This window comes from Drosophila miranda, chromosome 2 (assembly GCF_003369915.1).
Source record: "Drosophila miranda strain MSH22 chromosome 2, D.miranda_PacBio2.1, whole genome shotgun sequence".
NCBI lineage: Eukaryota > Metazoa > Arthropoda > Insecta > Diptera > Drosophilidae > Drosophila > Drosophila miranda.
In genome coordinates, this window is record NC_046675.1 from 3,968,891 (window position 1) to 3,991,954 (window position 23,064).

At 44.8% G+C, this 23,064-nt stretch overlaps 2 protein-coding genes across 11 annotated transcripts; both read right to left on the reverse strand.

The window, feature by feature from the left end:
• LOC108156648 (microtubule-associated protein 2) lies at window positions 1–17,489 on the reverse strand. 9 transcript variants are annotated; one of them, XM_033389828.1, is made up of 9 exons: window positions 10,322–10,467; window positions 8,213–8,966; window positions 8,040–8,083; window positions 6,708–6,897; window positions 6,449–6,651; window positions 5,617–5,802; window positions 4,720–4,737; window positions 4,086–4,244; window positions 2,346–3,253 (listed from the first exon to the last, which is right to left on the reverse strand). In XM_033389828.1, exons 1-9 carry the CDS (start codon window positions 10,337–10,339, stop codon window positions 3,152–3,154), a joined length of 1,674 nt encoding a protein of 557 aa, XP_033245719.1. In that variant the 5' UTR covers window positions 10,340–10,467; the 3' UTR covers window positions 2,346–3,151. The 9 variants fall into 9 exon arrangements, with proteins under 9 accessions (XP_017143742.1, XP_017143745.1, XP_017143746.1 ...); XM_017288256.2 differs by lacking the exons at window positions 2,346–3,253; window positions 8,213–8,966; window positions 10,322–10,467 and adding exons at window positions 1,174–1,770; window positions 16,786–17,487; XM_017288254.2 differs by lacking the exons at window positions 8,213–8,966; window positions 10,322–10,467 and adding an exon at window positions 16,786–17,489 and having other exon boundaries at window positions 2,771–3,253.
• A 1,010-nt stretch (window positions 17,490–18,499) lies between these two features.
• On the reverse strand, window positions 18,500–21,111 carry LOC108157637 (myosin light chain alkali). 2 transcript variants are annotated; one of them, XM_017289780.2, is made up of 6 exons: window positions 21,029–21,111; window positions 20,862–20,889; window positions 19,391–19,696; window positions 19,234–19,320; window positions 18,864–18,910; window positions 18,500–18,722 (listed from the first exon to the last, which is right to left on the reverse strand). In XM_017289780.2, exons 1-5 carry the CDS (start codon window positions 21,029–21,031, stop codon window positions 18,867–18,869), a joined length of 468 nt encoding a protein of 155 aa, XP_017145269.1. In that variant the 5' UTR covers window positions 21,032–21,111; the 3' UTR covers window positions 18,500–18,722; window positions 18,864–18,866. The 2 variants fall into 2 exon arrangements, with proteins under 2 accessions (XP_017145269.1, XP_017145270.1); XM_017289781.2 differs by lacking the exon at window positions 18,864–18,910.
• Window positions 21,112–23,064: the final 1,953 nt, after the last annotated feature.

The following is a 23,064-nucleotide window of genomic DNA, read 5'->3' on the forward strand; positions in this document are numbered from 1 at the left end:
TGTTTTGTGCTTAACTTTGCCTCTCAGTTTATCGTTTATTTTGTTTATAAATGCCACGGTTCGTTTTGTAGTATTAACTCGATTTCTAAACAATTAACAGTTTCATAAAATTTGTTCTCAAATGGTATTTTTTATAGAAGTGCGTGCCTCGATACTCGTATCAACGTGTGCACAAATCTCGTAGTGCTTGGATGTGGTGTGTCGTCTCGTGCAACATGTGGAGGAGGAGCAGCAGCAGCAGCAGCATCATCGTATCGGCTACGGCGGCGGTTCAGTATAAGCGGAACGGCTTCTGATGGACTGCTTGGCTGGGCTTCTTCTTGGGACCCGCGCTCTTGGGACGCTTGGGCTCCGAATTGAGCGAGGGCATGGACACAGAGAGCACCAAACACTCGGCTGGCAGGGACATGGACGAGGTCAGTGTGGTGGCGCGTTGAATGCGCGGCGCCTTCCAGTACTGTGGGGGCGGGATGGGAGGATAGAATAGGCAACATTTTAATTCGATTCACACATGGATTCACCGCTGAATGGAAAGCTGAATAGTAGTCGAAAAGTCATAGCTGGATTGAGATGGAAACTTACAATTTGTTTTAATCAAAATTTATTCAAAAATTGTTTGTTGCCTCGATTACCAATGCATCCAATGAGGTAGAGATGTGTGCTCGTGCGTGGCTTTGTTGGAACGCTTGCGGCGTGGGCGTGGGCGTGGCTTTGCCAAATTTACTTAAGATTCTCCAAATATTTTACGAGTATATACGATTGTATTGTATGTCTATCTTAAATGGTGGCTGTTGAGATTTTCAAAAAACTAAGTGCAACAACGCCAGAATTTTGGTAAATGAAAAAACGTTTTTTTTGTCGGTTTTATTATGTTTAAATTTTTGCCATTGATCTTACATTTTGTAACAGGGTGTAAATAAATTGTGAGAATGATGCGCTTTACTAATAAGATACAAATTAATAGTAATAATATGCTTATACGTGTTCATTTCTTTTCGGTTCTGTTCGGTTGAAGTTCTCTGTTCTGTTCGGTTTTTGGGTTGGGCTGTTCGCAAAAGTATCTAAATCGGATAGGTCATAGGTCTTGTATTATACGAGTACGAATAGTTCAACTGATTAACATTAAGGGTAGTCGTCAAGTGGGTTTGCGTTTGCGTTTACGTTTACTTTTACTTTTAAGTGTCGTTCAACATTTTCAACTAAGCACACACAGTTTACGATTGGATTTCTTGTATAATTCGCTTAAATATTTAGATACTTTTATGTATATATAAATGTATATATATTTGTATGTATATATGGGGTTTTCGTAATACATTGAGATATATAATTTATGTCTTGTATCTGTATGATAAAGAGTGCACTGCTCAACTAGTCAAATATACTCTTGATTCTTGAATACCGCTTCTATGTGATGTGGGTATCTGGTGGTGTGGATGCATCTGTATCTCAGTGCATCAGTTGGAATCGAACCGTATGCTCCGGCTCTCATTACATGTCTGGTTGTGGTGTGATGTGGGTGTGGATTATTGCATATTTTGCATCGATTTTGCCAATGTGTGCAGGCATTTTTGTTTGCTTAAGATATACTTTTCAAATTAGCGCTTGTTCAATATTCAATGTTCAATGTTCGGTTTGGATTGGTTTCATTCCTATATTGCAAAGAAAAGATTCAGCTCAACCTCAACATGCATTTTCGGCACTTAGCATTTAGCTTTGTTGATTTAAATTCTCATCAGCGCCAGAAGCCGTCATGGATGGTAGTGGACTCTGCGTTCAAGATAAAAATATAAATGTGAATGCATATATAATTGCACAAATCAAAAAAGGGGGAAACTATTACAAACATAAACCAAAAGCCTTGTTAGATCATGAACATGGAGCGTGGATAGAAAGGGTGGAGTCGGGGAGTTCGGGCTCTGGGCTCTGGGCCGCTGGTCAAGCAAATTTGCACATGAAACCGTTTTGGGGTGAATGGATAGATGGCAAATCAGATTTGATTCTGGTACTAACGGATCGGTTAGTCTATCACAGCACTGTTAAATATATTTATAGGCAATATCATCTATCTATGCAGCGGACACATCTCAGGGTAGAACACGCAACGCACATTCACTTACGGAGGATGCTCTTTGATCGATGATCGAATGTTTCTATATTGCTTAAAACCGCTTCGTATTCTGAGAGTATACTCTTAAAGTAGTAGTACGATTGCAGCAGTGGATGATAAATAACTCTAATGGACGTAACATGTATACGGATTTCGAATTAATGCACTTAGTTTCGTATGGACTAGCCTAATAAAATTGGTATATATATTCCTATAATAAACGAAAGAGAAACATTAAGCCACAGAAATGAAGAAAACACACTTAACAATTCATAATTAATTGGAATTCAAAGATGATGTAAGTGTATGTATATATGTATGCAATGTGTATGGGTGTGTGTGTGTTGTATTTGTATCTGTGTGTGAGCAAAGCACTTTCTTTGTTAGATGATTTTAAATGCTGGGCAGCCTTTTCAAAACCGTCCTTAAGGTCAGAGTCTCTGGGGTTTCTGGGGGGTTCTTTGAGCATTTGCGGATCAGTAAAAATATTGTTTAAAATTTGTACTATCCTATATAGTATAAAATTGCTGGCCATTTTGCCATAAATAATACTTTGTGTTAAGGGATATACTCTATATAATACTAAAGGAATTAACAAACATTCTCTCTCTCAGCCCTCTCAGACCCAGGGGCGGCACCCGAAAGCAGGAGGTTTTCTTTTGGTTAAAGTTCAATTATCGGATCGGTAAAGCCACCATCTGCCGTGTGTCCGCCCCTGGGAGAGAATCGGCTTATATGTATCATCATCTAAGTATACACGTTCCATGGGGATAGTATAGTATAGCCTCAACCGATGGATAGTGTATAGTTATCGGGGCTTTAGTATACAATTTAAAATAGAAACTCTTGCAAACTCATTCGAGATTTTTCTTAGTTGAGTGTTGAACTGAGTTGAGGTTTCGTTTGAGTAGTTCTGTGTTTTAGTCCTGCAACAGTTACTGGTGTTTGGCCTTAGGTACAGTACGAGTAGTTAATGGATGTCTTATTGTTCGGTTCGTTTCGTATCGTTTGGTTGTTAAAGCTATTACTATAGGGAGTTGTTCATTTAAAAAGCGACTCGAATATATTGTTACACACACAGTCTGAGTTACAGAGGCCGAATTCTAGATGGATCGTTGCAATCAAGCGCCCTTGCGCCTCAAACTACGGTTAGCCGGCGGGTAGGTAGGCAGAGGGCGCAAACGGAGGGGGAGAGACAGAGAAAGAAAGAGAAGAGAATAGTTTAGAGAAATGCGGTGTTTTTTTTTTTTTGAGAATTCTGGAATGCACCAGTGGCATGTGGGACGCTTTTTGCTAGCAAATTTTGTCATCGATTTGATCGCCAATGAATCTCAGTTTGAGTTTGAAAGAAATTCATTTTTAAATGTACATAAATATAAATGAAAGTATGGAAAATCATCGAAACTAAATGAAGAGTTACACAAAACTCAAAACAGAAGAAAAGCCCACCCATACTTCGAGACCTGAAAGTGCCAAGAATTACGAGTACTCAGAAGTCCAGATGTTAGTTCTCATTAGTTATTGATTATTGATTTGTACAGTTGCGGAATGGTTTGATCTTTTCTTGGGAGGAGTTCTCTGAAAGCGGTTGTGGGTGTGTTGGGAGGTGTTAGGTGTTCTGGTTGGTGGGTTTTTTTCGGGTGCTGTGGGGTGCTTGGTTATCGGCTGACAGTAAAAATGATAGGTGTAAACCACAAATGCAACCAAATACAAATATAGATTACACAAAAATGAATTTCTTAAAGTAAACACAAAATGGGACTATATCCATAATTTATAGAGTACGCTTTTGTTGAATACTTTATTAGGGGTGTGCCTTAACGAGAAACTAAAAATTCAATGGGAATAAATCAGGGTAAAGGTTCAGTTTAAATACTAAAGGTTAAAGGTTAAACGTTAGGAGGTCTCTCTAGTCTAGGTCTAGTTACTGAATTAATTACTGAACGGATGGATGGCTTATGTACACGTAGTTTACCTGTGTTGGTGGTGTTGTCAGTGCAGCAGAGTGCTCAACATTTTTCAAATAATCCTTATCATCGAAAATCTTCTTCTCGCCGCCACCGGGCCTGTGCTTTACATTATCCCAAGAGCCAACTTTGCTTTGTGCCTTAATTTCTATCTTTTGCGTTTGTATCTGAAAGGGTAGCACCGGCACCGGCAACGTACAGAAATTGATTAGCAAAAACACACTTGAAATTCGATTTGGATTCAGATGCATTTCATCTATGGGGCGGGGTATGGAGAATTTCGTTTTCTGCGGTTGGATTATATGTTTTATGGGGCACACGACAACACAACACGAATCGGGGGGGGGTAGCCAATCGAGGACACAACTGAAACTTAGAACTTTCAAACACAGAAACAGCAGAGCACAGAACGGAAACAAAGTCACAAAAAACATATGCTACGATTTCTACTTGGGGGTATTTTGGGGGTGCCTTGAGGATCTCAAAAAGACGGTGGGTTAAGTGTTCAAAAAATAACAAAAATTATGGACAAATTATGCATCCAAACGTTTCATACAAAAGCACACATACATATGTATCATATACGTAGTATGATGCACACAAAGGACAGATAGAATAAAGAGTGTAATCACGACTACTTACTTCCTTGGGTTGGTTATCCTTCAATACGGTTGTTAAATGGTTTAGTTAAAAGCAAAATACAGTTTTCAAAAATATGTTTTAAATATGTATGTTTTCGGTTCGTTAAAATCAATGTGAACGAAATAATAAGATACAGTCAATTCGAAGTTCTTGGTTAGGAACTAAAAACAGAACGCTGTCCCTGGCATTCTGGACGTAACCCAAATCGGAACGGAACTGTTTAATCAATGCGGGTCTATGCTATGTGGGTGTATTGTGTGTTTAGCACCGAGTGTCTGGCTTATAGGTGGTGTCGCCTACTGTTACCTACCCAAGCTAAGGGAGGAGAGCTACAACTCCTCCTCGTTATACAAATTCTCATCCAGGCGCTCGCTGCTCATCTGGCAGGCGCGTTGGTTGACAATTTTGGAGCCCTCGCCATAGATGATGTTTATCTTTTTATCGTGGGACATTCTGTTTGAGTGGCTCTGGAAAGTGTTTCAGACTTTTTTACATTGTTAACTCCGAAATGTATGTTTGTAGGTGTGGAGGGGGTGTTAGTGGATCTGTTCTTGTGTACACCGAAAACTTTGAAGAAGATTTTGAAGAACATTTGCAGCATGCTGTTTTTAAAACTAAGAGAACTTCCCCATGCATCTTTCCCACATGCCCACCTGCCCCGTCATGCCGCATGCCAGTTGCTGTTTGCTGTTGCTGTTTTGCTGTGGATTGAAGGAGCAACTGCATGCGTTGCCAGGTCAGAAAAAATCGGTAACAAAACGAGAGAAGAGCATCCAAAAAACCAAGCAATCGGAAATCATACTTAACCGCTACAAAAATCAATAGGAGAATTCGTTCGCGTCTCTGGGTCAAACTCAAATGTGAAAAATCGGAAGGTTCTAGGAGCGGGACACATACCTTGATATCACCGCCGCCTGGCTGATATTTCACGTTGTCCTTGGAGCCGACCTTCGGCTTGGCCTTGTCCTTGAAGTCCATCTTCAGGGTCTCGATCTTCTTATCGCCGCCGCCGGGCTTATAGGCCGCATTCTCCAACGAGCCGATTTTCGACTTTGCGTTCCACTGCAACTTTGTTGTAACTATCTACGGATTTGCGGTGGTTTTGTGGTGCGAGGTGGTGGTGGTGGTGGTGGCGTGGGTGTGAGTTGTAAATAGATACAAGGTAGAACCATTATGAGCCAAAGTCAATTTACGCAAAAAGTATCGATCGAACAGAGATATCCTATCCAACGCCCAATTGCAGCCCGCTGTCAATGTCAGAGTCGCGCCCAGCTCTGGAACACCGAATGCGGATGGATGTATTCATATGGTTATGGGTATGGGTATGGATATGGGTATGCTCCAAAAAGGCAACGGAATTATGTTGCTAAGTGTCGCTGTGGATTGGTAATTGCATTTCCTACAACAAGATACAAGATACCGGTGGTGCTGCCGATTCCCATCTAAATGGGGAATCGAGTAAGTATGTATATGTATGTTCTCAAATCGCAAATCGAGCGTGAAATTGAATTTTTGTTTGCCAATACTTTTTACTTTACGTTTTACCGTTTACTGTTTACTGTACTATACTTTACGTTTCTTTGGCTAGATCTAGATTGATTCAGATCGTTTAGTACTTTAAAAGCCATTTGTTGATGAGAGAAATTTACAGAGGATTATGAGGATACACCAGTCTGGTACACACGGTCCCTCCCTGTGGTTCAGTCCGTGTCCAGCCCCCTCAACATACCTTCTTCTCGCCGCCCTTGGGCATGTACTTGTCGTTCTTGGCCTCGATGCGGGGCGCAGCCTTGATTTCGACCTTCTTGGACTCGATCTTCACATGGCCGCCGCCCGGCTTGTAGGTGGCATTGTCCAGCGAACCGATTTTGGAGCGTACCGCCTTCAGGTTCGGCGAAGGAGCATGTCCAACCTGTACTTTGTTCATTGGAACTGCGACCAGGGGTCGGTTGAAAATCATTCGAGGAGGGATGGGAGGAGGGACTTACCTTTCTTTACTGGCTCGGGTTCTGGGGTCTTGAGTAGCAAGCGATTCTTCGAGGCACTGCGCGACTTCGATGCGGATTTGTTCGAGGGCGTAGCACTCGGTGGACGCGATATGCCCGACTTGTCAGCCTTCGATGAGGTCGATGTGGGCGTCTTGACCGGGGAACTGGGTGAAATGGGTCCGTTGCGGTCCTATCACGATACAACCACAGAATCATAGTCACAATACGGCAACATTTCAAATGAAATTTCGTTGTTGATTACAATAAAATATTTCGAATCGGCCAAGATGACCAGATGCATCTTGGGATTCACTCGGATGGGTACTCGGACTGGCACTCTGACTAGGTTCATCTCTTATTTAAGACTCTCTCTGCTGTCACAATACACTCCCAGGCTGGCCAAAGCTGTCAACGTAATGCCATTGCCATTTGTGACTAGACTCTGGAAACAGGGCTGCCCGCTGCCTGCTGCCTGCTGCTTGGCTGCCTGGTGATGCCGATGCCGATGCCATTGTGGATGTCGATGTCGGTACGAAGGACTTATAGTTTATGCATTGTTTTATCGATTGTCGCCACTTCGTGTCGTTTTTGCATATGTCTTGATATTTATAGAGACAACAAGCCCCACCACAGCCCCGATACGGAGTACGGAATACGGAATACCTATAAATATTTGTGTGTGCGGTAGGGCCCCAATCCGCGTTTCGTGTTTGGCACTTATCTACCGCACAAGGCACAGACACAGGGCACAGATATCACCAGGCATTTACTCGTAAATCGGTTTTTGGTGTTTTCTTTTTGGTCTTCTTTTTGGCAATAGTATTGGCCTTCCCCTTCCTTTGGGGAGTCTTCTGCCTCGCACCTGTGTGTGGTTCACGTTCGAGTTGGTGGCACGAATATATGACTTTGTTGTCGCACTTTTCTTGCGGGTTTTTCCGGCGCGTCGAACTGCCGTCTGCCAAGACAAAACTAAGTCTGAACTTTGGCGTCAACACACGAGCCAACTTTCGGATCTTGGATACTTGGGAGCCATCCACTCAACTGTGGCCCCGCCAGAAGTCGGGCACAGTACTATATGGTATCTAATGGAGCGTGGAGCTTGAACCGTTGAGCAGGGGGCCTGCCTTTTACAGATATTTATGATTTGTGAACAGAGACAGAGACAGACAATCCAGACAGACAGACAGACCAGAAAGAGAGGGTCAACGTCGACTGAATTAAATTAATTTGTCGCCAGTTTCCAGTTAATTTCCTCTCAATTAATGGAGACGCAACCAACTCGCATTTATGGCCAAATGGCCAACTAGTTCACCGACGACGACGACAACTCACCTTCTCCTGTGTGGACTCATCCACGCCGCTGTCATTGTCGCCTTCTGCAATGATAATAAATAAATTAGTCGAGTTATGCTAATGTTACGATATGGGGACTTCCGCTGAAAGAATAAACTGGCAAATGGCTTCACTTAATGGGGGGGTGGGAGCTTGTTCCCACTCGATCTTACTAAGAGCAGGCCCCTTTCCCTTCCTCTGGGCCTCTGCTGGTGCTGTTGGTCGACTCGTCTCGAAGGGTGGCTCTGTGTCCTCCAGCAGGGGCGAGCCCATCGGGTCGGCCTTCATGTTGAACGTCTTGAGGGGAGTCACGGCCGGACCCATGATCACGTCATCGTCATCGTCATTGTGTGCCCCCATTGACGATGGTGGGCGTAGCTGTGGCGGTGGCTGAGGCTGGGGCTGTGGCTGCTGCTGAATGTGTGGCTGCTGTTGCTGCTGCTGCTGTGGTGGGGCCTGTTGATGTGGGGGCTGCTGCTGCAGCTGTTGCATGGGCTGCTGATTGAAGGTCGGTCGGAATGGCGCCTGCAGCGGCTGGCCCGGTGCCGGGCGAGCAAATGTCGGCGGAGGAGGTCGCGTCATATTCTGTGGAGGTCGTGCACCGGGCGGCATGCCAGGTGGCGCTCCAGATGGCGTCCAGGGGAATCCGCCGGGCGGCCGTGGAGGTCCCTGTCCGGGCGGCGAAAGAGGTCCTCCTGCATTGGGCGGACGTGGCTGCTGCAGACTCAGCTGTGGCGGCATTCCCGGCCTCATCTGCGCCGGACCCATTATCAGATTGCTCTTGCTTTCGGTGTTCCTCAACGGCGGAGGCATCTGCCTGGCCCCCATATTTGGCGGTGGCATGGATGGGCGTGGTCCCATTCCGACCATCGGCCGGGCTCCCGCAAAGGGGGGACGCTGCTGCGGCGGCCCCACAGGTGGACGCATCTGCGGTGGCAAGACATAGTTCTGTGGTTTTCGCACGTACTCTGTATTATGCTTGGGTGGTGGGTGTTGGGGCTGGGGCTGTTGCTGGGGATTGCTGTGCGGAAGGGTGCGTTCTTTAGCGGTGCCAAAGCTGGTGGGATAGTCAATCGTGCTCTGTGGACGCTGCTGCTGCTGCCTGGAGTAGTCCACGGTGGCTGCGTCATAAGCCGAACGATCTATGAAAGAGTACTCTGAATTCGACTGCGGACGCATCTGCTGCTTGGAGCGGTCATAATCTACGTTTGAGGTCTCGTAGGTTGAACGATCCATGGCTCCACTGCTGGAGGAGTACTCTGCATTCGTCTGAGGACGCAGCTGCTGCCTAGAGCGATCTACAGGGGCTGGCTCTGCAGAGGCAGTCTCGTAGGATGGACGATCCATGGCTCTGGAGGAACGCTCTGCAGCCTCATAAGAGGGACGCCGATTGCTGGCGACGGGACGCTCGCTCTCAGGACGCTCGCTCTCAGGACGCTCCTGGGATCTCTCGTTTGCCGTGCCGTACATCTTCGAACTTCTCGCCTGCGGTGTCGGTGCAGAAATGTGCAAGTGTCGGGTAACCCAATACCTGGCAGGTCTCTAGTTTCCAAACTGGCGGCCACTGCCACTGCCAGCAGCAGCAGCAGCACCAGCACCAAGTGGCTCATATCATTTGCATATGTATGGCCATATATCCTACGTGGGCGACAGTTACGGGTGGGAGTGCAAGGAACACTAGCTACAGGATACAGTACTGGTGCTACATGTGCATGTACTTGTTTCGCCGCAGGGACCCATCAATAAATTCCGTATTGAGTGGAGCCTTTCAAATTTGATGGCTTCTTTTTGCATTTGTTTACATTTTACGAGTATTGTTTTGGTGTCCTGGTGGGCTTTCAGGGTTCGGTTCGGTTTGGTTCGGTTCGGTTACCAATAGGGAATTTTGTCATGAATATGTCGGTTGCCAGCTGTAACGTGACCCAAATTGTTTTTGTGGCTTATTGATTCAACAAAAGTTTCGGCAGTTCTAAGCCCCCCGGCCCCACGAAAATGAGTCGGCGGGGCAGCCAGACCACGAAAACGAGAGCAAATCGCTGTTTGATTTGTTTCGCAAAGGGTTCTTTCTCTGGCTCTGACATGTCTGGCCCCCAGAATGATGTATGCAAGGTCGCCCGAATTCGCGTATTGCCATCATTAATAACCCAGTTGTATTCAAATTATGCTCCCTGGCAGGCGAATCAGTCCGTAAATCGGTTGTGCATGGGCAATTGGGTGATATTTCATTGCTACGACTAGCTGGGATTTAAGTGCAGTTTGTAGATATTACGACTTTCACTCACCGCATCGGTATCACTCATATCGGGAGGAATGCTTGGGCTGGGGCTATGGCTGAAACTGGGACTGGGGTCTGGTTCTAGGCACTACCTGGCAATTAACTTTATAAAGAACCGAAAACTTTTGCATTTAGTTTTTGGGGGTTTTCTGTGTTTTTTGTGTGTTACATTTGACAGGTAAATCGATAAAACTGCACAAACAAACAGCAACGATTTTAAGCTGCTGACTCTTGGACCTCCATGGAGCAGCACGTGCAACACCCGAGTGGCAACTAAAGCGGCAGCTCCGACTTGTGTCGAGTCAGAGCCCAGATTCGAGCCCAACTTCCTGGCCATACAATATACTCAAACAATGGAAATGAAATGAAATAAAATAAAGAAGGAAGTCTTTGCAAGTCAACTGCAAATTAGGGCCGCAATGATTTGTTTCTCTTGGCTGACATCGACTCGACTCGACTCGACTGAAATTCCACACAATGTTCATGTCAATCGCAACAACAACAATGGCAAGAACTGTCATTTGTGGCCAAATGGTCTTGTCCAAATTGATTATCAGCGGGGCAGGAATGCCAAGGCATTTTCCAACCGCAGCACATAAAAAACCAAACTTGTGCCCTCTCTATTTAGGTCTTCTAAGCATGCCTGCCACCTTTCAATTAGATCCTTCGCCAGGAAAATATTGTTAACAAACTTTGCCTGCTGGCAATTGAATTTTTGTGGTGGAAAGTTGTTCCGTTCCCACACTGCAGTTGCGATTTTTATCACAGACAGGACGGATACGTCTACGTACACGGACACGGACACGGACGCGGACACGGACCCATTATCAATTGTTGCGGTTCGCCATAAACCAAGAGACATGCAATTGTATCGATTTTTCTAGCCAGAGGGCAATAACTTGGCCACGTACTCGCACTAGAGGCCTACTGGGAAGTAAGGCTAATGCACTTTGCACTTTGCGCCCACCGCACTGATGGATACGATACCCACCCAACGGAACAGGTGCAGTTGTTCCAAGACGACACTGACTTTAACCTGAGCTCACAAGTTGATTTGTTATTAATTTGAGTTTATTTATAGATTTTTCCTATAATTTATTTAGATGTTTATTTAGTTGGGTATTTATTGCCCTGTGGAAAATATCGCGTCGCGGTAGCCAGCTCTGACTGCGTTGTGTTTGGCGCGAGTGTTAAAACTCGACTGCTTTTATTTGCTTTGAAAAATTTCGAATTACAATACTTAGAATTTGTTTTGATACGGGTATATGGTATGCCCCAATGCTGGAGCCCCTCTCTATCTCTCTCTCTCTCTTTGCTCGTAAACTTCTTGGGGCGGCGCATAAACAGAAAGTGTCCTTGCGCAGTTCAAAGAGAAGGCAATCACAAATACCTTAGCAAAGTCAGAGCAAAACTATAGCCAGGACGTGCTCAGACGACGCCTTTGCCTTATTCGATTGACATAGAAATTTATTTATTAGTGGGGCGCCGGGGAAAAATGCAAATTCAACACGCCAACAATGAGCACGGGGGGCGACAGGGACAGGGACAGGACCAGGAGCAGTACTCCTCGTAGTAAAGGCAGCGTTGATTTTATATGGAGATTTCATTTGACTTGATTAATTTAATGGCTCCTACCGGGTGCGGAGCGCATTTGTGCAATGCTCAGCTAACGACAATCAAATGCAAAGTACGAAGAAATATATAAAGAATCAGGGCTGGCTATATTTGTTTCTTGTACTATATATGGGGGAGCTACAGGCACCGCTTGCCACGCACCATTGCGAGGTGTTGTTGTCATAGGTTCCACGGTTCTCCCTTTAATTGTTGACTATTTAGCGGCAGACAGCACGCAAAGCAACGCAACGCGAGATTCCCCCGCGCACTGCTCACATGTCTGCCCTAGTGGGGATAACTGTTCCTCCCTCTGTTCTTTGCTTGCTAATTCGATTGTCAAGGTTATGTGTTGGCAGACACAAACCAGAGAAGTGTTTACTTTTGCTTAGGTTGGGCTATGCTTAGGTACTGAGGGTAGTGGGCAGAATAGGGTTGATGTTGATGCATGCACATACGAGTACCCGTATATACAGATGTAGTCGAATAATTTGTTCTGCAGTTGCTGCTTTGGCCTAATTAATTTAAATATAGACATAACATACCATTGAGTGAAGCCATTTCAAGTAATTAATTGTACAATATATTCCAGATATCTGCGTACGAGTACATACCTGAAATAAAAAGAGATATTTATATGTTATTAAGATGTTTGCTGATTGTGATACATTGCATATTTGCAATGGAATTAATTATTGACAATATATACATATATAATTATAATATAGAACTGTGGGATAAATATACAAGTTTAAACGTAAATCTGAGCTAAATCTAAGAGCGGGTGGATCTCTTCCCGCGCGCTAGTTTTGAAATGTTCATGTATTTTCCAGTACTGATTTTGTTTGCCCTAAAAGCATTTAACATTTATACGACACCAGCGGGTGGTAATGGAACACAGTGATTGGCTCAGTGGCGCCACAGACGGACGGCAGCGAAAGTTCGCGTATGCTACTTGATGTGCAGTAGTAACGCCGTCTTCCCTTCGCTAGATGGCGTGTTGGTTCCAGGCGCACATTCGATATTTATTCGATAAGAAAGTCCGATAATTTGATAAGTCCGCCTGTAGGCGCGAAGTTGAAATGTGTATTTTCTGTCCTATTAGGTGGATGTGTGTAACAGCCAGCATCAGTAGCCCGGTCTGTACGTCCGTCCACCTTGGGCGCCCAGTTCTCAGAGACTATAACAGCTAGAGCAATTAAATTTTGTGTGCAGACTCCTGTGATATCACATGGAATCAGGTTTACACAAAAGGGCGAAAATCTGTATCCACAATTTTAAAGCTACAAGAAAACCGTAAAGGCAGAATAATTTAGAATTACCATCTCTACCAGAATACCGAAGGGGAATCAGAATGCATCATTATGTTACTAGAGTAAAATTAAATAGAATTAGCAGAAACAACCCCCAGCTAAGTTTCGTTGTAGATTAAGTAAAATTTAAAGAGAGATAGGATTTAGAGACCAGACCCGCACGCAAACCAAGGCCGCCGACTGCTTGAACAAGGGGTGGTTCTTTTGCCACCCCCATTTGATTTGTTTTTGTTACAGTTGTCTTTGAAGCTCTTCTTGCGTTGTTTTGCTTTTTTTGAGGGATGCAGCCGGTACGTTGAGCGTGTATCCATCGGCATGCCCTCTTTTTGGTTGGCTTCCCCCCGCGCCGGTCAATTCTGTGTGCACTCATTGATTATTCTGTCCAACATTCCTCTGCGGCTGCGGGGGAGGAATTCCTCATGTGGTTGCTGAAGCCGAAGCCGAAGCCTGCCTCGAACTGCGCATGTTTAAGGCAGACGCGACTCCTGGTTCTGCGACGCAAAAGATGAATCAGAGCCCAGGTCCAACAGAGCGCTCTGCAGTGGCAGGGAAACCCGAATGGAGCCAGAAGCAGCTCATCAATTAATCAACACCTGAATTATTGCTTTATTGACTAGGACTAGGACTAGGGACTAGGACCCATCCTAGAAGGCTCCTCCGCCTCGTGTCGAATATGGTTAGGTGTATTTATAGTCTGGGCGATTGGGTAACGTAGCTGTCTAACATTTGTATCTTTGACGCACTTCGATTATTGATTGCTTCCACAAAATGTGGCAATTGTCAGTGTGAGTGGTGCCGCACGCACTCGTCGGGGCACCGAAACAGGCGATGCCGCCGACGAATATGGCCCGGCTACAACCAGAACAACAAATTATGCGGCGTCTGCCAAAAGTGGTATTGGCCAATAGGATTGGGATTGGGTAACCACCTTACCACCTAACCACTCAACCGCCGGAGCACCACCGAAGAGCGAACATCGCATATCGAACAGCGGGTCGGAATTGGAAGACTACCCATCTACTTACGAGTTCCATCAGGCGAAAGTGCACAAATGCAATGGCCATAAAATTGAGGAGGAAAATCGAAATCAAAGCAGGTCTTCCAGGCTGGCCGAGTTTATTGAACTGGAATTGGAAGTGGCAGCTCTCCCGGCGGCCTGGCTCTGGCTCTGGCTCGAGCCGAAGCCATTTGACAACTCTTTTGTGGCTTTAATTAAAGGGCAACACGGACCCGGGGATTCGCGTGTCAAGCGACACTTTGTATGGGGGGGGGGAAACAATTAAACAAACACCGTACCAACAGCACGATGGCTCTGCTTGCTCGGCAGCACCCACCCCAAGAGACTTCAAAGGATCCTTCAGGGTTTTTATTAATTTTTGCTACACATTTTATTGATCAAACTTTTCAATTTATAATTAATTAATCAAGACCGGGGAGCATGGCGCATTCCTCGCATTAAACTTGGAGATGCATCCATTAGATACAAAATGCACATTAATATGCCGGAGGCCCAGGGACAGTAACAGCTTAACAAACGTTCTTGGGGCACCATGTGCATGCTAATGTGGAACCCTCTTTTCACAGAGAGAACGGAACCCAACCGATCAGATCCATAGCATTTATAGGTTGAAAATCCAATAGCAAACCATTTGTTCGTAAAAACCATATATGGGGGGGGGCGGGGCCCAAGCGAATCCCAGTGTCCCAAAATCTTTGTCTTGCTTCATTGGTCTGCACAGCAAGGCGTGGCCTTCATCCCAAATATGGCACCAAACATTTTGGTAATTGTTTCATTCACGTTTTTTGACAAGCACAAAACGGAAGCCTTAACAATTAGCAGAGTTCTTGAGGCTCTGTGCCACAGAAAGTATCTAGAATATCTAGCGCACGCCCCCAATCCCAATCGGGAGGGAAGGTAAAGCAAGAGGGAAAACCGAGAAAGATAGAGAAGGGAAAATCAATTTCCACGACAAACATTGCAAATGAGAATCGCAACGAAACGAAACTGTCGCGTCGCGTCGCTCAGCTGGCAACGTTTCATGTTAATTGAAAAGCCAAAGAATAGAGGTGGCTGAAATTGCAACGAATCTTGTCTATTTATAACGTCAAGGAGCGGGGCATGGCAAAGATATCGCGGTCATTACGTCACTCGATGAATATTGTATTTGATCTTTAAAATTATGATTACCGAACCAAGCCACTTTTGCAGAGTGCTAAGCACTCTCGACACTCGCAGAAAGAAAGCCAATTCACCTGCTTATCAGTTCAGTGCAATCTAGATGATATATATAGGGTACGTCCGTACCCCCTGAAACCCCTCAGTACAGAGTGATGGGGGAGGGAGAGCGAGTGACTTCATTGGGGATGAGAACGAACGCTGATAGTAATCAGGCACACTACTACTACTCGCCCGTCGTATATTTTCTCTTTTATTACTGATTCCGCACTAAACAAAAACAATGCCCGCCCGCCGCCAGTGTTATTATTATTTAACAGAGCCGGTTTGCTCTTGACTTGAACATTTGATTTAATCATCACCCGAGGCAGGGGTGTTCGCGGGTGCGAACCTCAAATGTTTTAAAACAACCGCAAGATGAGAGCGAAATGAACTAGAGCAGCGGCCACGTCGTGTGGGGGACACGGGATACCCTAACAAAAGATCTGCACAAAAGCGAATTCCTGCACTCTTTTGATAGCTAATCAACCCCATCGGAGATGGTATGGTACCACCACATACATATGTACATATGTATGTATGTATGAGGCTTGATTCGAAACGAGGTCAAATGCAGAGCAACCACAACAGCAGCAGCAGCAGCAGCCGCAGCAGCAGCACGAGCTCATATGGCTGATAACTTTTATCGCAGTCGGCTGGGGCAGTATCTATATCTATATCTGATGGATACCTACACAATGCTGGTCAAAAGGGAGGTAAGGGTAAGGGTATAGCTCAAAGGCACTATGCACTAGACACCGGGCAGAGCATTAGGAACAATTAAAAGCTGCACTCAGCCGCCATGTGGGTGGGTGGTTCGTGGCTCGTCACAGTTGTAGGTCGTTAAACCGACTGGAGAGCCATGCCCATGCCCGCAACAATGAAGCATTCAACATCCTGGTGGCCTCAGCGGCTGAGACTGAGCTGAGCCCTCTTCAGACAGGCTTAATAGCCCACCATCCAACCTTGCGTTGCGGCGCGAGCGGGTTCAAAGAGCGGCTGAGCAAACAGATCATACAAAAAACAAAACCTGGGAAATCTATTTGCATAATTTCCTACGTGAGAATACGACATGAGCTGGCAGTGCATGTTGGCCTGACATAATCGTAATCGTAGCCATCAATGTCCTGGGGTGTGCCGGTACACACACGCTACACCCTCTAATTGAGAGATATATCCAATGTGCAACTAGAATGCCGGGCCGTGCCCCTTTTCTCCGTGAACTTTGCCTAATTGATTTTCTAAGACAAACACGGCGTATGCGTATGCGTATGCGTAATGCGGTGTGAAGTCACTTCTGTGCAAAGTCCGTATCCGTGTCCGGGGCCTCACCTTTTTGCTCCTGATTAGCGCGCTCTGGGCCCGTTGCAGGCACCTGCTTGGATGGCTCTGGTTTCTGTTGTTGCTGCTGCTGCTGTTGTTGCTGTTGTTGGGGTGGTGGTGGCTGCTGCTGTGGTGCTGGAGGTTGTATTGGTGGTGCTGCTTCCTGTTGCAGCTGCTGCTTCGGCTGGACCGGCAGAGATGGAGGCTGGGCATCCAACACAGAGCTTTTCTCCATGACATCCGCCATATTGAAAGTTAACCGAGTGTTTGTCTGTGTGTGTGTTTATTTGTGTGTGTATGTTTTCTCTATCTGTGTATGCCTCCTTGTCGGTCGGTGGCTGCACTCACAGGAAAGGACTTTCCACTCTTTATATGTGGGCGATTTTCGTGTGTATCTTTGATATATTCTGTGTTTCACTTTTGCACCGTGCACTTTTCTTCCTGTTGTCGATGTATCGCAGCGTTTGGAATGCTTCCTTCCTTATTGCGGCCTCGAGGGTAGCGCACTGAAAATCGGTCACAGAAATTGCACTATATATAATATATACCCGTATTTCGACTGGGACTTGAGTGTGCAATCACTTCACTGGCACTTTTCTATTTTATTTGGATTTTTGCTATTGCAAAATTGAGAGGCGCAGCACAGCACAGCACACCGCACGTTCACGTTCGCTGTTTTGTATCTTTTGGGTTTGTTATCTCGCTTTCAACTGATTTTCCATACGGTGAAATTTTCTAACAGGACGGAGCTTTGAGAGAGCTTTTGATGTTACTTCACTGTTAACACTCTAAAACTTTCATGTCATGTAACATGTAATGTAATGTATATTTAATGTATATATACATAGACATAACGCCAGTGTAAGTAAAATAAAGTGGCCAAGCTTTTCGTTTCATTTCATTTGGCGCTCATACTATTTTCAAACATATTAAGTTCATATTTAATATATGAACGATTATTATTGGAGCAGGGCAGATTGTGTGGCTTGATGATGTGGTTCGCACGCCCGCCGATATCTGCTTTGACTATGCCTGTCCTGCTGTCACATGTGCCGGATCACAGTGGTCACAGTGGTGCTCCATAGGAACTGCTTAGAAAAAAACTGAACTGATCATAAGAAGATTAAAATGGGGCTCAGCTACCCCATGCTTTGTTGTAGCTTGGCTTTCCAGTTGAACTGGAAGCAGAGCAGTGGCAGAAATGCTCGATTGTGTGTTGGATAACATAACGAATCGAGACTGGAGACGAGCACCAGTACTAATTGTCACTCTCATGCTATCTCAGTCTTTTCAGCCTCCATTTTGTTGCACTGTTTCATCCAAATCCACCTTTTCCATAATTAAATGAATAAATTATCATTGTGCTTGTCCCATTTGGTAGGGGCTTCACAAACTATTCATAGTGTTTATTTAAATACATTGGACTTATTTCACTTTCAAATATTCAGTGTGGTAACCTCTGAAGTGGTGACCTCAGGGTGGCTGCAGGTAGCAGCTGACTCGTTTTGCTTCAGGTAGCAGGTTGCAGTTTCCTAAACATTATTGTATTTGCTATTCGATTTATTTGCGTCTCATAAGGAATAATAATTAACTATTGTTTTGGGCTTGTAAAAGCAACAAAATAATGTGCACAGAAACTTAATATTTTTTTCAGTTTTTTTTCGTTATTTTATAATTTAAATTTTTTTTATTTTTTAAAAAATAATATTATCTTGAAGTTCAATTGCAGTTGTAGTAGCAGAAGTAAAATTTAATTAAAATAATATACGAGAGAGAGATAGAGAGAGTTAGCGATGAATATAACATCTATGGAGAATGGTTGTTGCTAAAAATCTGTTGGTGTTGTTTCAGTTGTTGTTGATTGGATGTCGGTCTCAACAACTCATTTCATTCATTTCATATTCACTTCAACATATCTGGTCTTTCACACATTCTGGCGAGGAATGCTGTGGAGTAGAGGGGCAGAGAAGATTGAAGTGGATTAGCAGGCGATCATCAACATTATCGATTGCATGTGCACGTCCAGACATCAAGACATCATCAGACATCGGGTGGACAGACATCAATACAATACTTTCAGTACTTACTGTTTAGTCGAAGACGACGGGATCGCTCATCAGGCGCTGGATGAACTCTGTGCGTATCGGATCGACGATTCACGGGAAACACGGGATACAGGACACGCAAACACGGATGCCATTCGGGAATTGGTTTTGTTTGTGGACATGGAAACATGGACACGCATACAGAGAACACATTTGTCGGGATTCAGGTGGTTTCATAATGGTGCATTGTGCATAGTGCAGTGTGGTTGGGAGAGTGAGTGGTTTGTGCGCAGAGAAAACGAATTGCATGTGGAAAATACAAATAACATTTACGATTCACGTTAACAAAGAGTAACACATTGACCTTGGGCGAGGGGCCTCAGCCAGAGGGGACTGCTACACAAATACTTACGAGAGTAGGGGATCAATCCCTCATCGTCCTCGGGATCCATGCAGTCAGCGAACAGAGTCTCAACCTGCTCGTCATCCAAGCTCTCACCTAACGGTTCGCAAGTAAAGTGGAAATAAGTGGGTGTCTTTTGTGGGTTTGCGTTTTAGCAGCTACTCACCAAGCGCCAGCAGGGCGTGCTGCAGCTCAGCGAGCATCATGGTGCCGTTCTCCTCCTTGTCGTAGAGCTTCAAGCACTCAATGAAGTCCTCGTAGCAGCCCTGCTCCTTCTCCTTCTTGACCTGTGAGTAAATGGGCAGGAATTCGTCCATCTTGATCTTCTTCTCGTTGCGCTTCTTGGTGCCACCCATTTTCTCGATCAGAGCCAAGGTGGGGTTCAAGTTCAGGGCACGCAGAGCATCGCCTAGATCGACGGCATCAATGCCCTCGCCGGCGGAACCCATGACTTCGAACACGAATTCGACATCTGCACAAGACATACATTTTATTAGCACACATCATCATCAACATCGAAGGCAAACGCAAATCGCATCAAATTGGAATTATTATTTTTATTTAGTTGATTATTTATTTATTTATTGATTGATTGATTTAAAAATATTTTAGGGCTGGGGAGGCGTCGACACCTCTCGCTAATGGGGTCGACTATGTGGTAACCCTGAAATTTCTGGTACGCACATTTTTGGTCATCATGAAAATCTTTGACATGGCCGAGAGCATTAGTTACTGCCTATATGTGCGTGCCAGTGAATGTGTGTGCATGTATGAGTGTTTCTGGGAGCATTGCCAACACGAAGAACACACTACGTATACGTAATCCGACACCCGAACCGAACGAACGCCTTCACCATCGTCTATGTATATATGTATGGTTGCATATGTATGCATATCCACACACACACAGCTACATATTTTTCTCCTCTATTTCTCTTCGTGCGTTTTGAACGAAAATAAATCTCGAGAAATAACTTAGCCAAAATTAGATCTCTGAACGAGCAGCAGTGCTATACGCCTTTGGGATCTCGAACATACACATACACACACACACACGCACACGATTTTCCATTGTATTTTCTTTTAAAACATAACTTTGCACTAGATTTTCCCGATCCGATTTTGGGGTTTTTTCGCTGTTGGCAACATTCTGTTGTTCCGATTTCTTTCTTCTCTGTTCATCGTTTAAGTGCCGTCAATCGGGGCGATGGCGATTTCGACGGTGATGAAAATAGCACAATTGATGCATATAGAAATTCCTGAATGAAAATTTTCCGCAACACGTTATGTGTACATATACATATGTACATAGGCTCGTATATGTGATATTCCAAGTGATTACGAAATATGTTCACTGATTTTTATTGTGTACTTTTTGTTGTTGTATCTATATTATGTGTATCCCCGATCTCACACGCGCACATTATGCAATCAATTTGTGATAGGTAGATTGATCACAGAAGAAACGAGTTTTTTTCGAGTGATTGCTGAATATTACATTTTATATGGCGTTTTAATCCTTTCTGTGGTTGCCGATTCCCGTATGATTTAATATTTATAGTAACTGTTTGGTTTATTATTTGATCGATTGTGGTTTGAGGTTAAAGATAATCCTTTTTCTGTGCGGTTCAACTTACTTTCAATTTCACGCTTGGGAACATCAGCCTGTCAATGGAGTTGAGGAGGATACAAATTGCGAGAGTTTTGCATTAGTTGGTGCTGGGATAATTCCATTCAATATTCTATCTTCTGCCTAGATGTATCTCTAATATGTGCAGAGTCTCTGGCTGGTATATGCACTCACCATTTTGTCTGTTGGATGCGAAAAGCAACTGTATCGCGGATGAGCTCGGTCTCGACTGAACGTTATTCGTCAGCGGCAGTACGGCAAGGTAATTCTGAGGTGATAGCCAAGCAGCATATCGCCACACGCACACATAGATATGCACCCATACATAGATACATAGATACACGCATAGGCACAGCACAGCACAGCACAGCGAAACAAAATGACGAAATTCTGTTCTCCTGCACACACATACCCATGCCACATGGGAAGACCTATCTATGTGCATGTCTGTGTGGATGTGTGGATATGTGGCTATGTAGGATGGGATGGCAAGAATTTACTTTCATCTTGAGAACTTTTTCTAATGCCCTCGCCAATGCTCTTTCACTCTCCCAGCAGCGACCACTATATGTAGATATATGTATATGCATATGTCGGGGCTCTCCCATGGAGCTGTTTGTTGTGCTCTCTATAAACAGGCTATTTTTAAGAATTTGTGTTGTTTTTTTCGGTGAATTTTAGTTGTTGTTTCGCTCGTGAAGGCAAAATAATAATCGGTAGTGGCATTCCCAGCCGGATAGTGTTGAATATCATTCGATGTTACAGATGATTTTGCAGATAATATTTTGGGCAACATATGTACGATTCGATTCGATTCGTTGTAGGGATACACTGCGCAATAGATTAGTGGAAGAGCATCCGGGCGGACGGCGGAGTGGGGGAGGAGAGGCGGACGGGAGGAGAGACCTACACATGTCTTTGGCACATATGTATGCATATATTTATACACTCATCGACCCTGATCATCTTTTTGGCGCAAACCCCGAAACTTATTTCTCAGGTCTTTCTTGCGTGTTATCATTAGAAAATGTTTTGTCAGTCGGTCGGGGGTGTTAAATGGCCGATTCCTTCTGGTTTTGTCGGTCGCAACACCTGAAAGTCTTTTCAATATTTATACATTTTCCAAAATGTTCCCAATATACCACCCCTCTCGCTCCCACTCGTTCTCGTTCGTTGGGGCTGAGGCTGGGGCTAGTGCTGGGACTCTCATCTACATAGAAGGCGCCTTGCCTTACTGGCCCCCTCACTGAGGCAGTCGGCAGGCAGGCCGTCCCAGCGTCTCTGCAACAGTTTAATGCGTGCTATTTATATAAACTATGACACAGATACACAAAATGTATTCAGAGCAAAAATGTACAGCAACAAATACCCGTATTCGTTCGGAATTGTTTGCGTGGGTACATACTCGCAAAACGGGGCACATAGTCGTAGTAGAACCCCAGTCCCAGCCTGGTCCAAAGGGTAAAAAGGCACTTAAAAAGGCTCAAAATCTGGCAAGGAAAAACAATTAACACTATATACTACGGTCCATTGGCATGACATGACTCGTCTTCGTCGCAGTCCTTGTCCTTGACATTCAATCCCTTTGGTTTCGAGACGGGCCCTTCTTTGACCCAGTTCTGGGACTCAGCTGTTGGCCAACTTTCGGCCATCTCCCACCATTCACTCTCTCTCTCTCTCTATTTGTGTGTCTGGCTTCCTGCCTCTCTTTCTATTGATGCTTCGGCTCGGCTTTTGGCCGCGCAGCCTCCCTGGCTTTGTTTGTGTTTTTACTCCTTGGAGCCAGCCACCTGTTGCCTTTTGGGGGTAATTGCTGCCTTCAAATTTGGTCCAGAGTGTAGTCCCTAATCAAACAGCTGTTATCATCAGCCGATGGCTGAGGGCATTCCTGCGCAGATGAAAGTGCGCATTCATTGATAAATCATCCATCCCATTCCACTGGGGATGTTTGACCAACTAGGGTTCGGAGGAATTACAATAACAAGGGTAGAATTAAAGGTGGCCATTAAAGTAAAGATTTCTCCTATTTTTGCCTCCTATAGTATTCATTTCAAGTATGAGCCGACCAGGACAAACCATAGAAAGAAACTATCTTTTCTTTGCCTTTTATGTGTCCCTTTTCGGCTGTATTTTGCTATATCCCATTTCGACCAGCACTTCAACTGCCGCTTAAGTACAACATTGATATCGACCGACGCACCCTCGAAGCC